The 17,772-nt window shown below is 44.9% G+C and overlaps 1 protein-coding gene and 1 pseudogene across 1 annotated transcript in view; one reads left to right on the forward strand and one right to left on the reverse strand.

The window, feature by feature from the left end:
* The window catches only part of DNAH5 (dynein axonemal heavy chain 5), a 5,853,083-nt gene that overhangs the window by 2,720,321 nt on the left and 3,114,990 nt on the right, over positions 1 to 17,772 (forward strand). Inside the window, exon 35 of the mRNA XM_085606747.1 lies at positions 6,491 to 6,663. Within this exon, the coding sequence (XP_085462873.1) occupies positions 6,491 to 6,663 (173 nt within the window). The remainder of the gene's footprint in view (positions 1 to 6,490; positions 6,664 to 17,772) is intronic.
* LOC146822583 (large ribosomal subunit protein uL15 pseudogene) lies at positions 10,451 to 10,862 on the reverse strand (annotated as a pseudogene).

Consider the following 17,772-nt stretch of genomic DNA (forward strand, 5'->3'; position numbering starts at 1 on the left):
CCTTTCCCCTCCGTCTTTCTGTGTTCTCTGGCTGGACATGCTGTTCGTTTACCCGCGCGCACATGCAACGGCTCCCTGCCTCTCCTCTGCACTCCAAGCCTCTCCAGGGTAGGCTAATTATGTACACCTGCCTGGGTGTGGCCACTTCGGCTAATTATGTACACCTGCCTGGGGGTGGGCACTTCCTGGTTGGGTGGGCTGTCGTTGCACAGGATTAGCTGTTTCGTCAAGTCATGTGATTTTATTTACCGAATCCGTACATACCGATTCGGTATTTTCCGATTCGGTAAATACCACCTCGGTATTTTCCGATTCGGTAAATACCACCTCGGTATTTACCGATTCGGTAAATACCACCTCGGTATTTACCGATTCGGTGAATTCCGATTCGTGATTACCGAATGTTACCGAATCGGTAACTGTTACCGAATTTTTACCTACATATAACTTACCGATTCTAATTTACCGATTCGGTACGGCTCGGTATTTAAGAACCGGTAAAATTTATTTACCTACATGAGGCCCATTGTGAGGTGAGCGCTTCTAAAGATGTTTTGTCTTGCTGACATGGATAGGTTATTTCCCATGGTTAAAATGTCTTGCAACTTTGTTTGCCTACGACCCCTTTTGAGGACTTCATATGGTTAGGTATGTTTCTGGTCACCTACATTATCATGAAATTCTAGTCTGTTCTCTTTTTCTGGACTAGTTAGTCTTAGTAAAAGACCTTTTATGGTTACCGTTTTCAGACCCTCCTCCGGGGATGGTATGGCTTTGGCGTTTGATTCTAAAGTAAGGAATCTGCGGCTAGAGGTCTCTATCAGTTGTCTCTATCAGATGTTACCTTCAGTAACGCCTTATCTGGTGAGACAGGATCTAGCCACAGATTCCTTAACGACCCTCTCATCATCCCCGTTCTGCGAACTGGGTCCTGTTTTGTTTCAATTGTTTTGTCTCCTTCTTTTGAAGCAAGAAAGAGAGAGAGAAGATAAGGAGAATCCAGTGATATTGGATGTTGGAATTCTCTGTTATCTCAGGGTTTTTATTGAGATATTCATGTACTGAATTTTTAGTTAGGAATTCGATATTTGACATGTGTGTCTTTTGTTTTAGCATACTGTTCAATAGACAGTTTTTTTTTTTGTGACTCCACGTTTCAAGTGTGGAAAACAGTCACGGAAGAAACTGACATCGGCGAAGGGATTATATGGCCTCAGTTGACGTCTCATCCAGTGGACCACACCAATACAGAGTCGCCCAACGCCCTCTGATGACTTGCGGACAAGCTATGAAATAATTTCCAGATCCAGTCTTTCTCCTGGGTGGGATTCTAGAGTAAGGGATCTGCAGCTAGATCCTGTTTCTACCAGATAAGTCCTTAAAAAGGTAAGTAACTTGTTCTTTTTTAGCTGTTTTGATTCGAGCTGATGATATTCAAGTGTTAATTACATCTCTTAGTGATGCCCTTCAGTGATTGAGAAATGAGGATTTTGGAAACAATCAATATCAGAGGTTTCTGTTCCCTCTTCCCCTTCTTCTGTCTCTTTTTTGAATTTTTCTTTTCCCTCCCATGTTTCGTTATGGCGTTCTCCAAAATATGAAAATGAAGTACCTGATACTTCCCCATACTTAAGAGGAACAATATTTGACAGGCATTGATCTTAAATATCCAGAAGAAGGAGACTTGTCCAGTATACTTTCAGGCGTTTTCCAATAGTTGCAAATTTACCCTCCTCTTTATCCAATTATTCATGGAGTTAGAGACTTGTTGAGAGAATGAATGAATCCAAAGAAAGTAAAAATTCCCCAATTCCTTTACAAGTTATAGCCTTAAGGCAAGGGTGATGTGGCTCATTCTGCAGCATTCAGACAACTGGTGTAACATTAGCCCCACAGTGAGGGGGGCCCCACCACTGTGCAAGGGCGGCAAGCCCCTGGCCTGAGAGTTCCTAACTGGGCCCCGGTAGTGGCGGGCCCTCCGTGTACTTTGCAGGGGAGACCCCTCAAGTTTCATTACCCAATGAGTCAGGCTGGATCCCATGTTAGCCAATTAGGCTATACTTTCTTCTGTGATGAAAGAGGTCCTATTGGTAGAGGAGTCAAATCGGCCCTCAAGAAGATCTGATCTAGTTTAAATTGGACTACCAGGACTAGTATTTGTGTCTATTCCTCCCAGTTTTTGGTGAAAGATTTACAGACTATTGTTGTTGCTGTGCTGACTTGCTGGTGGGTATAGAGCTTCAGGCTAAATTTCTTTTGGATGGACCATATGCTTTTCTTAAAGCTTCTTGTTTTGCCACTGAAACCAGTGTGGCAGTTCAGCATCAGCTTTATTTTAAGGACTGGAATTTAGATAGTGCTCTGAAGGCAAGTCAGTTGCATTTTTTGGCAACTCAATAGTTTGGAAATCAACTAATTCTTCTGCAAAAACTTCCTGGAGCATACATACAGTTTTAAGTGTCAGTTCTTCCACTGCCACATTTCCAGACATTGTTCCAGACATTCCCAGGCTTCAGCTGGTCAGAGTTGGTAACAGTCCTCTTCCTTCCAAGGCCAAATAGGTCAACATCCCACTGCCACTTCCATTACGAATAAGTAGTGGCTCTGACTAGGCTGCTCAGCTACACAATGTACCATTATACTATACCTATCGGGGGGGGGGAATTAAGAATACTTGTGTGCTGGATGTGGGTCATCATGGATGTCAACTAAGTTTTGCAGAAGCTCCTTCAAACTTTCCACTCCCTTACCAGAGATCCACCTAAATAACCAAACCTGATGCTGGCGAGCTCAGATTTGGTTAAAAACAAGCTGTGGTTCTAGTTCCGTCTGCACAGAATGGTATGGGTATTTAATCTCTTACATTCTTGATTCTGAAGGCTTCCAGGAATTGCAGATCAATCATCAACCTCCAGGAGCTGAACCAATTCATAAGGAAAATGTACTTCAAGGTGGGTAGTTGGCAGAGTAGTTAGCAGCCATAGACTGTCAAGATGAACTGAACATTTGTTTTCTAAATGAAGACCGAAGGTTTCTATGTTTCTGTGCTCTAGGGCGTCATTGTCTGTTTCTAATACTTTTGGGTTGACTGCTCCGAGAATAGTCATCAAGGTGTTGGCGCCATTGGATGCTGTTCCGCATAATGAATGTGGCCTTGTTTACCCCATTTAGATGACTGGCTGGTTCTTTTCACTTCAGCAGCAGAGAACTTGAAGGATGCATCAAATGTTTATCTCTTGAAGCAACATAGGTTCTTGAGCATGCTAAAAATAAAACATTTGGACTCCATCTTACGACTTAATCAGAGCATGAGTCCAGGTGCAGATAGAAGCTGTGTTCTTTGTTGTTCTGAGATCAGTCAGACTGAGGCACTGCCTAGGTACCCAGCTGAGTTAGAAGTTTACACCAGCTCAGGATTGCTCCACGTTCAAGATGAAACAGTGAGTCAGGATATAGGGGCAGCTTGTGAAAACACCAAATAATTGGGCATGACTGTCTTTTGGTTCTGTGTCCTCTTGTCTGTGACCTAGTCCTTGTGGTACCATGGGCTCTCCTGCACCTGGGTCTCGTAATCAGCCATTTACACCATTGTGGCTTTCTTCTTCTTAGAATTTCAAGAGCCTAATTCCAATCTCCAACAACATTCAAAATACAGTGATTGCTGGGTCACACAAACCTATACCGAGGAGTTTTTTTTTTTAATTAAAAAAAAATATATATTTTTATTGAATTTACATTCATAAACCATCACAATATGTAGCAAATATGATTACAATTCGTACATAAGCAGGCTGTCCCCATGTCTGAAAGAAAAAGGTGGGAACACAACTGTACAATTCTTGTCGTTAAGGGTCATACGTGATCGTACATCCAGTGCTGTACAGCTCCTGCTACATTGGGATATGGAAGAGCAAATCCATCTATAACTTATCTAACTAAATGAACTGTAAACTTACTCACTTCAAGTGGTCTAAAACCGCCTCCCAGAATGGGGTCACACTTGGGCAGTCCCAGGTCATGTGTAGGAACTTAGCATCGTTAGAACCGCACTTGTGGAGTTAGGTATAGTTGATGTACTATATTGAATTGAGTAAGCCTAAATCTTGCATTCGAGCTAATGTGTTTAACCTCTGCGTGTATCCATCCCCACTCTGCTTCTGTTAAGGGCTCTTTGAGTAAACCGTCCCATCTGCCCTGTACTGGTAATGGCTCTACAGCTAGGTCCTCCCTCAACGCCTTGTATATATGTGACACCGGTCTACGGCCCCCAGCCATCGTGACGAGTGTCCGGAGAGTGGACCTATACCGAGGTGTTATTCTGTTCCATGCAGCACATGTAGTAGTTGCAAGATATGTCAGCATGTATGGATGTGGCAGAACTCTGGACTCTTTCAGCTCATTAGCAATGACAGTGGCGTGCTTTCAAGTGCCTGCACTGTAACGGAAATGTATGCTGTTCTCTGACTTCTCATTTGGTATTATCCTTTCCTACAAAATCAGGTGGTTTTAATTCAACCAAGAACACAGTGGTAATAATTATGTAAACAGACAGCGAACGATGGGCTCTCCAGCTCTAGCTTCTTTTGTTGTTCAGATTGGGGCCTAGGTAGAGACCGATCTTTTAACTTTTCCAGCCTCCTGCATTCAAGTACTAGACAGTGTGGCGGTATGCCATCTGAGCATCTCCCAACTGCATCATGGCTCGCCTCATATTTCATGAAATTTGCATAAGGTTTGAGGTTCTGAATGTAGACCTTTTAGCCAATGCCAACAGTGACCTTTTCCCCTGTTTTCTATCCTGTTTTCCAGAAGCAGGAGCTTGGGAGATGGATGATCTGTCCTCTTTTGGCCTGCAACTCTGCTTTCCATCTTTCCTACATTTCCTCTGATTTTAAAACTATTAGTTTAGCTTTTTACATAGGAAAAATCTTATTCTGGTGGTCCACTTTTGGCGCTGGTATGTGCCTGTGTCGTAACCACAAAGTGTATATTTCCCCAGAACCCTTATTCACTACAGAGTTCTCTCCTTTCTGGGGTATCCTGTCAACAGCTCTCTCTGGGCTTTGAGATGAGGAGACTGCAGCATTTAGGTTTATCCTCTACTTTGACAGCTTCCTTTCAAGAATCACGTATGCCTTTCACTCAGGAGTCCTATGATTGTGATTGGGCTCTTGCTGCACTAGATGATCTCTGGACCCCTGCAAATGTGAGTCCAAATGGGTATTACAATTTCTTTAGAATAGTTTTGATGTTGGATAATCAGTTTGTATCTTAAGGATCCCGTGGATAGCTGTAAAAGAAGTCAGCTCTCCTACATAGTGGTCTCACAGAGATGGAAGCCCTAGGAAGTAGGCTACTAAATGGTTTTGGTCTTTATTGAAATCCTATTTGTTCTGTGCTTTCCTCTTGAGACTTACCCTTTGTTCTTAAAATGTTATAGCTTACGTCTTTGGTTCACTAGCTAGTTGAAATGTAAAAACGTGAAAGGGTTTATTTTTGGTTGCATTCACATTAAAAATGTGGTCAGGTGAATCTGGATCCTTATCTATTCAGCTCCCTTACTTACAGGTTTCTCAAGACTCATTGATTTTATGACTGGTTTTACCTTTTTGTCCTACGTGGTGTGTACCTGTGATTTAGGGTAAGAAATTACTCTTTTTCTTGCCTCTCCTTTACCTGAAGAGGAAGCATTTAATTTGTTGAAAGTGCCACATGTAGTTCACATTCACCTTTCTCGTTCTGCTGATGAGGGATTCTATGAAGCTTTCTTTGTAAATGTTGGTGTGTTTCTGAGTGGGCACAAGCCTTTGACTTCTTCTGTGAGCCGATGCATAAAAACCATGGTTTCTCTAACATAGAGCCAACAGTAGTCTTCTTTGCCATGCTCCGTGCACTTGTGATCAGCTTGGGAATGGCTGCCTCTTGGGCACAAGCTAAGGGAACTTCCATCCAGAACATTTACTAAGTCGCTATTTAAGAAGCTCTTTCTATCTTTCAGTGGTCCTTCATTCGTGTGCTTTATTATTGAAATAAACTAGATATGTGGCATTACTCTAGAACGAAATGTTTGTTTTTGGATATAATGTAGAGAGTCATCTGCTTTGGTATTTTCTCATAGAAGTAAGGGCTTGGGGGTGTGGGGGGTGGTTGAAGGGTTTGAAAGAAAATGCAACCATGATTTTCTGGTAATGTTGCAGATTTGCACCTGTCATACTGTGCTTATTAATTAGTTGTAAAGGTCCTGAAATTAATCTGCTCTATTGGTGTGTGAAATGCATATTTTCATTCTTGCTGTAGAGAGACCATATTGTTAGTTTACTGTTTTAATAAATGATTAACTGTTAAGGCTGCATGTCTGAGTATACAGAATTGTCAATTAATATGGAATGTTGTTTAATTAACAATTGCATGATCTTTATTGATTTCAATTTGAGAAGCAGGCCTTAAGGTTTATTGCAGATTTAAAAAAAATAGTATTTGTGTTTTTTAGTGTCATAGGCATATAAAAAGCCCCACAGATTTTGAGTGGCTGAAACAGTGCAGATTTTACTTTAACGAAGACTCTGAGAGGATGATGATCAACATCACAGATGTGCCTTTTACCTACCAAAATGAGTTCCTGGGATGTACAGACAGGCTGGTAATAACTCCTCTGACAGACAGGTAAGAACCACTGTTACACAAGGCATCTTGCTTGCCCCCACATCCATACCAGGGTTTGTGCATAACTTGATCCCTCTGTGCCTATCCTCAGCAATACCTAAACTCTGTTAGTTGCTTCTGTGTGCTCAGATCTGAGACTGCTTGGGCACTCTTCTCTCCTCCAACCACAAGAACCTCACTACCCATGCTGTTCCTTAGGGCAGAGTTCATCCGTGATTTCAAAGAATGCCCTCATTTAATTGCCCACAAGTGTTACTGCTGCATTGGGATCAAAGTTTCTCCTCACTTCATAGGCTGTGGCAGATGCTTTAGAGTAAGGGCCAAATCGGAGGAGGTACGTAATGCCCAATCTGGAAAGGAAATATGAATTATGTCTGGATCAAAAATCGAAGGAAATCAGAAATTCTGTGGTTTTAACTCAACTGAATGTGTCACTCTCTCAGCGGATAGACTGAGGTAAATCTGTAAAAAAGGTGGAGATGAATGCATCATATTGAGAGTGAATAATTTGAAATACATCCTCTCTTATTCTATTCCTGAATACCTTAACCAAGACCACAATTACCTCAATCACATTGCTTACCCCAAGTCTATTGAAGACTGACAATACGGGACACTACATTAGGTTACCACTTTCAGAACCATCCTCACAACCATCATCAAGACCTCACTGACCACCTTCTGTTCTCTATTCTACTGCAGTCCATCCTTCCTTAGTTATGTATCTGAAAGAGATTTCTTGTTGCAGATTCCTTACTTTTGAATTTCCCAGGCATCCGGCTGGATCCAGAAACTTTTGCTGAGCAATACTCCTTGTGCGCGCCGTTGGGTGGCTCCATTCGGCTCCGCTTGACGCCGTCAGCGTCGTTAGCATCGGTTATGACATCACAGTACCTATATTGGTGCCACCCAGGCAGGCAGACGTCAGTTCTTTTTCTTCCGCGCCAGTTCAGCGCCAATCCGGGAAGAGCTACCCTTCTGTCACTTTTTGACAGGTTTTTCTCGACTTATTGTCGTCTTCCATATTTTTTCCATTGTGTGCAAGGATGTCTTCGAGGAAGACAGGGTTTAAGCCATGTGGGGCCTGTCCCTGTACGATGTCGGTCACCGATCCCCACCTCATCTGCCTCAGGTGTCTCAAGCGCAACCACAATCCGAAGTTGTGCTCGGACTTTCGGGCCATGGCTCCTAAGACCTTATGGGAGGGGGCTTTGAACATCTTTGCGGTCCGACAGCCGACGCAGTCAAGCAAGACTCCATGGAGGTCCTGATTGAGGTAGAGGAGCTCGCGGGACCAATCTCGGAGCCCAAAGTCCTCTTCGTCCCACTTGAGGTTATCGGGACACTCAGGAAAGAGACACAAGAAGAAGTCCAACCCGACCTTTATCTTCACCTCGACTGTCGTACGTCGACAAAGGAGGTAAGGAGCACTGACGCTTTAGGCACGGTTCTACAGAGCCGGAGCCAGGGTCCATTTCACACCTCCCTCCTTTACCAGGAGCGACAACCCGATTTCAGATCAAAGAGTTCTAAGAGGCCATGCACCGCATATTTGAGCAGACCGATCCCTCTGGTGAGTCTTCGGGCCCCGCAGGGTCCAAAGGGGCCCTGTCGGTTTCAACACTGTCGGCTTTGGCCACGGTGCCAGTAGGGCCTCAGAGATCTGATCTCAGATCTGGGTCAACGCCGGTCGTGGCACCGCGACCTCCCCTGGCGAGTCGGATCTGAAGTCGGCGCCGCAATGCCCATCGACGGTGCCAGCCCCATCCTTATCCCCGAAAACATGGGGTCAGAACAATGTCGCTCAACGCCAACTCGACCTCAATTGAACCCAGGGGTTCTATGTTGTCCCCCGAACACTTTGTGGACGTGTTAAGCTCGGGAGAGGAATGGAGGGGGGTCAAGGGACCCAGCCATTTTAGTTGCGATTACATCTGCCCAGAGTATAAGTGAGTTGCAGGCGTTATCTTGCTTGCCTTCCTATCTGATGTATTTTCCAGACAAAGTGGTGCTGGGTCAATCCATCACATTGCTCACCTCCTTTGCTCCCCCGCATCCCTCTAAAGAGTAGGAGTGTCTCCACCGACTGGACCCAAAAAGAGCATTGTCATTCTAACTTGACCGCACAAGAGTTCCGGGTGGATTACCAACTCTTTGTGGGATACGTGGAAGCTAAGAAGGGAAGAGCAGTGCAGAAAAGGACCATCTCATGCTGGGCCATTCTCAACATTAAGCTTTGCCATGCCTTGGCAAAGAAGCAGCCCCCTTAGGGCTCATTCCACCATTAGAAAGACTGTGACTATGGCCTGGGCATAGAGTGTCCCAGTCCTGGACATCTACCAGGCAGCAAAGTGGGAATCTTTGCACATGTTTACTGCCTGGACAGTCGAGTCCGCAGGGACGGGCATTTTGCCCTTTCGGTCCTGCAGGACTTCTTAGTTTGAGGTATTTGTCAACACCCACCGTCAGGATTTTATGCCTTGGTTATCTAATTCAAAGGTAAAGAATCTTCAGCTAGAGGTCTCTAAGAGATGAAACATTTACTTGCCTTTAGTAACGCATTATCTGGTAGAGACTCTATCTAGCTGCAGATTCCTAACAGCCTCACCCATGCCTCCCTGCCTTGCAGACTAATGTTGTAGGGCTAGGTTTACTCCTCCTGTTTCAGGGCTCTAATTTTACACACAACTACATCAGTTACTTTCGTGGCTCTGTGCTTCTGGCATGGAAAAAAGTACTGACATCCGCACGCCTGGGTGGTGCCTATATAGGTACTGCGAAGTCATAACCAATGCTAACGAAGCCGAAGATGTCACTCGAAGCCGAATTGAGCCACCCACCAGCGCGCACGAGGGATATTGCTCAGCAAAAGTTTTCGGATCCAGTCTGACGCCTGGTGAATGCAAAGGTAAGGAATCTGTAGCTGATAGTCTCTACCAGATAATGCGTTACGGAAGGTAAGTAACTTGTCCTTCTCTGCCCTCCTCCCAAAGGAAATATTCTCAATAATCAAAGCCACCAACCTATTCCTTCCCCCTTCTTTTTCTTGTATCCTCAAGCCTTTAAACTGTTCCTCCTGTCATCATTTCAGTTTCTTGACTGTCAGCCAGTTGCTAATTACAGTGTGTCACACCACTGTCGTATTATAGCTTCTGTAAAAAAAAAAGTCTAGTTATCAACTGCTTACTCTATACCTGTCTCCTAATTACAACCTTGATCCTCTACAGTCTGGTTTTCATGCTTTTAAGCAGATACTGCTTTCTTGTATATCTCAAATGGCATTACATCTGTACACCATGAAAGACTATGAGCTATTCCTTTGCTCACTTACCTAGTGGCCTCCTTATGAGTGATCACCCCTTCTGTCTTTGTCAACACCCTTGCCTCTCTTGACATCACTGACTCTAGATTCAAATATTGTTTTCATACTTCTAAAATTGCTCATTCTATGTCTTGTTATCCTTGACCCAGTACGTATTCGCTTCTCTCCTAGTGGTTGTTACATAAGGCTCAGCTGTAGGCCCTTAATATTCTACCTGTACAGATGCTCCTTGATTAATATACTACCATCTTCAACCATTTTCTACCAATTTTATACTTCGAACACCCAAGAATTCCTCTCCTCTCCTTCTTTCAGACCACTCCTTTACATTCAAATCTTATCTATCACTGCAGTCAGGCAGTGGATCGCTTTACATTCCTTCATGCAGAGTTCTTCTAAAAAATATATCTACTTTTTTTTACTTGCAGAGATATGATTTCTTTATTCATTTGAATCAGCCAACACTTATGCCATAATAACACATGTTCCACAAGCATCTTTGATCTTCTCATGTGCTCTTCTGCCGAAAAGCTTGGCGTTTACGATTACAGTCTGTGTCGGTAGTCTTCCATTTCCCAAGATATGTAATAGCCCGACTGCACTACATCAATGATCGGGGCTGGTCCTTTTGACTTCTTTGCTTAGTTAACCCCGGTCTGCTTGCTAACTAGAGTTCGGAACTTATCAAAGTTGATTGTTGGACAAAACTGCTGATTCTTCTTCAGATGGAAATATCTCATATCAACTTTGCCAAATACCCTGAATAATAATTGTTTATTTTGTGATGATGCATGCCACCAGTGCTTCCATGAACTCCAGGATGTTTTCTGTGTTTGCCGATATGGCCGTGCCTATGGCTGGCATGCCCTCGAAGCATTCTAATTTAACTTGTTCAGGAGGCATTTTGGTGACGGCAGGAAAAAGGGCTAAAAAGAATCTAGCAACAACAAAAAGCATATCATCTACTTTCTGTTCTCACACCCATCTCCTGTGAGTACTCCAATCTTGTCATATTTGACATGCATTGCTCCTTAACTTAAACTGTAACCAGATATTATCTCCTGGGTATTAGAAAAGGTATCTCTTTCTCTAATTGCAAACAACTGTGCTCCTCATGATTTCTGTTTTAATTAATACGTTATGAATTGAGCAACATTCGAACTATTGGCCTCCAACTTATGACAAATGTTTAGGCTTTGCAACCTGAGTGGTGTTCTTTTTTGCATTGAAAGCAGCTCATCACCTTCACCAACTGTAGGCTGACTGGCGTTTCTGCCAGCAACATAGCCCATTAGAAGATTTTTGCCTTGCTCTTTATGAGGATTCATGTTATGCCCCCTCAAATCCCTGAAACTTGTGCTCAAAAGTCACATTGTTAGCAAACACCATCTTACAGCTTTGCTTCCAGTCACCTCACATGCTAGTCCCATCGCAATGGGAGGCTATTCTGTAAGGCTCACAATTATAAAACCCTCTATCCCCTTTTAAAGATCAGCCTCAAAACGCATCTTCTCTATCTTGAGTCCGTCCAACTTGTACCAGCTTCACCCTGTCACTGTTGTTCCAACATTTTTCAGGTAAATATGTAAAATGCACATTTTGTCAACCTTCTCATGTGTGAGTCCTGTTCTCCGTCTGTGTTAGGCATGCTTCTGTTCATAGATACATGCTTAGAACCAAGCATGGAAAACAATACACATATTTTTCTTTTACATTTGCTGCCATCAAAACATAGCACCAATTCTTTTTTTTAAAAGCAAACTATTTCTACTAATATACCAGATGTGCATGCACACAATTAGTATATTTATTTGCAAAATGTGTCTTTGGCTCTGATAGACATGTGATGGTGTTGCTACTAATAATAGCTTGGTTTTATATGGCACTGTGTAGTATGTTACCAGGGTGTCTTCAATGGTCTTCAAATCTTTGTAATTGATTCACCAGAAGCCTTCATGAGTTTTCAAGGTTTTATTGGAGGAATTGGACAAGTGAGATACAAGCAAAGTGAGGGCTCAGGATGGCTGCTTCAACTGACACAGCAGTATTCCAGAACATCCCCAAACACCCCAATAGCAGTATTACATGGAATACAAGCACAAGTGGAAAGTAGAACTTAAAACAAAATCTGTAAAACAAGAGCACTAACAAATATAGAATTCTTAAACAATAAACCTTAAACACCACACACTGCATCCAACATTTCTAATAATTCCAAATGATGTAAACATAAGTTGTTACTATTTCTAATTCAAATATGTCAGCTGCAGAAGGATGAAAGCTTAAGGTGGCTTTGGGGATCACTGCCCTAATATTGAAGACAACAGTATCGTGATACAGAAATATCATAAATATTGATTACAAAAATATCGTTATATACTTATAACGGTAGGAACAAAATATTGAAAGAAAAATATTGTTTTACACTAACATCGTCAAAAAAATACACAAATATTGTTAATCTGAAAGAAACACGTTAGTTAGATTCCTTACCTTAGAATATCCCCAGGCGTCAGGCTGGATCCGGAAAGATTCTTTGTCAGCAATACCCGTGCGCGTCTCTAGGCGACGTCTGCGGCTCCGCGTCAGTCGTCGGCGTCGTGATCGCCGGGATGACGTCGGAGTACTTAGACGCCGCCCTCGCGTGCTGACGTCCGTTCTTCTATTTTCCGCGCCAGTAAGCACAGATCCGGGAAGAGCATACCCTTTAGTCACTTTTTGAACTTTTTTGGTTCATCTTTCGAGTCGACCTCGACTCCTGGTGCCGGTAGGGATGCCCGGTTTCAAGCCGTGCGATGCCTGTCACCGACTGATGTCAGTTACGGATCACCACCGTCGGTGTCTCTACTGCCTTGGGGCCGAAGATGATCCCGAGTCGTGCCCCGACTGCCGGGCCTTGACCTCGAAGGCGGGAGCGGTCCCACAAGCTCCTCGAGGTCTGGCAGTCAACTCCACGCCGCTCGAGGTCCCGGTCGAGAAGGAGGTCGAGGGACCGGTCGCGGAGCCGCAGCCATCACCGCTCGTCGGGTTCAAAGTCCTCGCATTCAGGTAAGTCGAGGCACAGTAAAAAGAAGTCAAAGAAGCGACATCGCTCTTCTACCTCCCCTCTCCGGTCGCGCGACTCGGCTGAGGGTTCGGGTGGCACCCTCCACACTGCTCTGTCGGAGCCGCAGGAGTCGCATCCGGCCCCATACCCTCCGGTCCCTGGGCCTAATGCGACTCCGGGCGAGATCCGGGACTTCCTCGCGGCAATGAGGAGTCTCGCTCCGCCGCCGAGGCCTAGCGAGCCGGCGGCTCCGGCCCCGGCGCCGTCGTTGACTTCAGTCCCGACCCCGCAGGCCCCCGTGGGATCCAGGCCTGGATCCCGGTCGACGCGGGTTGACCTTACGACCCCTCCGCCGGCGCTGACCCCTATGGTGCCGCCACCGGCGCCGTCTTCAGATGACGTCGTCCCCAGTTTCAGCCCCGGTCCGGCATCGGAGGGGCGCCGCCCGGCGCCGGTGACGGCGCCGATGGATGAGCAATTCATCTACCGCACGGCTCCATCCTTTCAACCTGTCTACCAGGAGTCGGATGACGGGGACGACTGGGAGGGGTCTGAGGACCCTCTGGCACAGTAGTGCCAGTTTGATCAGAACTGGGCAGAAGAGCTGGGGGATGCCAGTGGTCTCAACACCTCCCCTGACTCTGGCTTCATCTCTCCTCCCTCCGTGGCTACGGAGGAGGGTGCAACCTATTCTGTGGTGCTGCGCAGGGCTGCCGAAGCCCTTCATCTGGAGCTCCCTGCAGTGGCCGTGAGGACTAACCTCCTCACTGAAGTGCTTCAACCGCCAGTAAGCTCTTCGGAGCCTCTACTGCAGTTCAATGAAGCACTGACTGACGTTCTGATGGGCACCTGGTCCAAGCCCTCCACAATCACTCCTGTGGACCGGAACGTGGCCCGGCGCCACCGCCCTGCACCGGACGACCCCAGCTTCCTGTCAGTGCAACCCACCCCGAGAGCCTGGCTATTTATAGACTGTTACTGGGCAGATTATGAGAGCAACTGATACGAAGATAGGACTCTTCTCGTGATGAGCACGTGGAGACACGACAATACAAAATGGAGTCCAGACACTAGTCAACATAAGAAGAGAAACTTGGTCCAAGGAAGGGGGATTCATGTCTTTAGTGAATGCTTAATCATATCGCTGTTTCAATTTTCAACAGACGACCCTTTCAGCATTTACTGAAGACATTCGGTTTATTAGGATAATCATCATATATGTCAATTTTCATCATCTCTTCTACTTCTTTAGTTAAATGTTTCTGATAGGTGACATTGGCAGTAGCTTTCTTATCAGGAATACAGAATGACACACATAGCGAACAGAGTAAAGGACCACATTGGACACAAATGCAACAAGAAAACAGAATTGCTACAATAATGCAGAGACCAGTCAAACCTTCCACCCCCATGTAATGATCAATGCCCAAAACCATCCAGAAAAGGTCCAAGTGCCATTTCTGTATGGATTTCAGCTGCAATTGTATGCAATTTATTGATAGCATTATAAACTGATGGTGTGTGGTCAGGAATAAACACACAACAACTACTCCCGATAATTTTACATGCTCCACCTCGGTCAGCTAACATAACATCTAATACCATACGATTCTGCAATGCAACAATTCTAGTAATTTGTAATTCTTCCGTAAGATTCCCAAGAGCAGCAGCGGTTTGATTCGTTACAGCCTCTACAACTCTCGTTAACCTTCGAACCTTCCTACTATTTAGGGCAGCTCCAACAAAGAAAAACAGTCCTAAGTTAAAATCAATATACTGCTGCAAGCTAGTATCAGTTTGATCAACATCATCAATAGATAGAGTACGTTTATACCTATTTACAGTCACTAAATTCAACAACTTCAAATCTTTATGATAAGATGCAGGTGCCAAGAATACAGGAGGTAATAGGAATGCTACATAACATACTCCAGACCAGCCGGCTGGCAAACGATAATAACCCTTATTCCCACATACAAAGTATGTGTTATGGGAGGCTAAGAAAGTACTATTATTCAACCCATCAATATTCAGGATAATGATACAGTCACTAACACCAACAGGAATATAACCCACACTCTGGACACACAGGTCCGCTTGAGCTTGTGCCACTTGAATCACAAATTGTTCTTTCCCTACAGTGTCTCTAGTGTTCGTGAAAATGTAGGGGATCGATTCATTGTCTGGTCGATACTCTTCCCATTCCCATATTGTCCCATTCGCTTGTGGATAACCATCTTTATCTTGATGACATTCCCTATTAAGTCTAAAGAGTAATCGTCCCACTGTAGGTTTCCGTGTGGCAAAAAGCAAAGTGTACCATGCTCTACAAGAGCCATTATGAGAAAAGGGAAGAGGTATGAATGGCGTTCCTCCTTTCTTCTGATGAGCTGGCATCATACCACATATCCAACAGTTCGTAGCATTTGTAGCAACATGGGTATGATGCAACATCTGGATGAAAGTGTTATTCAAATAAGACTGACGATGCTTCAATTCTTGATACGGAAGGGTATAAAAGTAGTGCTCCTCAGGCACTGGGGTGGTCAAGACAAGCAACTCACGGGCAAGAGTCACATCCTCAACAAACCATGTGGTTATACCAACAATAGCCACAATGATAATAAAGCTTGTCGCACAAAGAATCTTCTTCTTCTCCATCTTGTAGTAAGAAGTCAATATCTTCCTGAAACTAAAAGGTTGTCAGAACTCTTCCCCTTAGGCAGCCGTTGATTTCTTCACCAGCGGGCCAAGACGGGTGTCACTACACTAATGCAGGGCTGATCCCCCCACCTTGCCATATTGGCTCTCCGTTTCACTAACCTAAGGGCCGTTCTGACAACTTTGGATACAGCAATCACTTCCTTGGTCTGAGGTGATATCTTCTTCCTCCAGGAATCGCTTGGTCCGGGAAGAGCTCCTCAGTGTCGTTCGGTTCCACAGCACGGCCTTTCTCCGCAGTCAGGATTTCTGGATGGTCGGTCAACACAGCAGGCTCCACCAATCCAGATGGCACTTTGCGACAGTGCAAGGAGTGGATGCAGTTTTTCCGATTGGAAACCCGCACAGCTGTCCTCGTTGCGAGCAAGACTTGCTCAGGACCAACCCATCTCGGCTCCAGACTGTTCGTCCTTTCGAAGACTTTCAGCATAACCTGATCTCCAGGTCGGAGATTATGACCTTCACCTGTGGACCGATCAGGGAGCGCCTCTCGAACCTGTTGATGAATAGAAACCAAATTATCCGTTAGCTGTGCCAGATAATCATTCATCATTACACAAGGTACATCATACAGTGACTTGGGTTTTGGTGGACCCCAAATATTCATTGAGCGTCCAAACACGATCTCGTAAGGTGTGAGACCGGTCCGAGAATGCGGTATCGATCTAATTGACAATAATGCCAGCGGCAAAGCATCTGGCCAAGTCAAAGAAGTCGAAGCTTGGATCTTAGCGATCTTAAGCTTCAGAGTACCGGTATACTTCTCAACCAATCCCGCAGACTGAGGGTGAAATACTGCATGGAACTTCTGGGTAATGCCTAGGCCCTTCAGGACATACTTGATAACGTCTGCTATAAAATGAGGTCCGTTATCACTCCACAACAATCTGCAAACACCATATCGAGGGAAGAACTCCTTCAATAGCATCTTGGCTGTAGTCATTGCAGTATTGTCTTTCGTAGGGTATGCCTCAACCCATTTGCTGAAGGCACAAATCACTACTAAAACATACTTCAGATTGTTACAGCGCTCAAGCTGGATGTAATCCATCTGCAAAACCTCAAAGGGTGCAGTAGGTGTCGCAAATCCTCCTGCTGGAGTTCGGGTACCCTTTCCCGGGTTATACCTCAGGCAAATCATGCAGGTCTGCACTACCCTCTTTGCCGTACTAGCGATCTCCTGATGCTCCCAAACTCGTGTGAGTAATTTAACAATTGCGGAAGCTCCGACATGCGCTAGTCCATGTGCCATCTGAACCATAGGTTGTACAAAGGCTGTGGGTAACTTCCATTTATCCATCTGCTTACTTCTCCAACACCCTTCATCATCTAATTCTCCATCGTTGGACCATTGCTCCCGTTCCTTATCGGAAGCGGTCCTCTGTATTTCCAGCACTTCTCTCCTAGCATCGTGCCATCTTTCTGCCTGTGACTTCACAACATACATTGCAGTAGCACCAGGCTGCATCGCAGTCTCTCGTGCCACCCGGTCTGCCAAAGCATTCCCTTCTCCAACTTTATCAACCACTTTCTTATGGGCACTACGTTTAATTATAGCAATCTTCTTTGGATATGTTAATGCAGTCAAAAGGTTGTGAACTAACTCCCCGTACATTATCTGCGCTCCATGTGACGTTAGAAACCCTCTCTCCTTCCAGAGTAGGCCGAAATCGTGCGCTACTCCGAAGGCATAGCGGCTATCTGTATAAACATTCACACACAATCCTGCACTGAGCTCACATGCTCGTGTTAATGCTATCAGTTCCGCTGCTTGAGCTGATTTCTGCGGTATGCGTGCTGTCTCCACTATTGTTTGCAATGTGGTAATTGCATACGCTGCTGAAGTCGTACCATCTGGTAGCTTCAGGCATGATCCGTCCACCCACAGTTCTCCATCTACATCTGTAAAGGGCGTATCCTGGAGATCAATACGACCCTTTGTCTGTTCCTCAGTCACAAGAATACAGTCGTGTGCTTTCCGTGCTTCAGACTGAGTTTCCGGGAACGGCAACAATGTGGC

This window comes from Triturus cristatus, chromosome 5_2 (assembly GCF_964204655.1).
Source record: "Triturus cristatus chromosome 5_2, aTriCri1.1, whole genome shotgun sequence".
NCBI classification, from domain to species: Eukaryota; Metazoa; Chordata; class Amphibia; order Caudata; family Salamandridae; genus Triturus; species Triturus cristatus.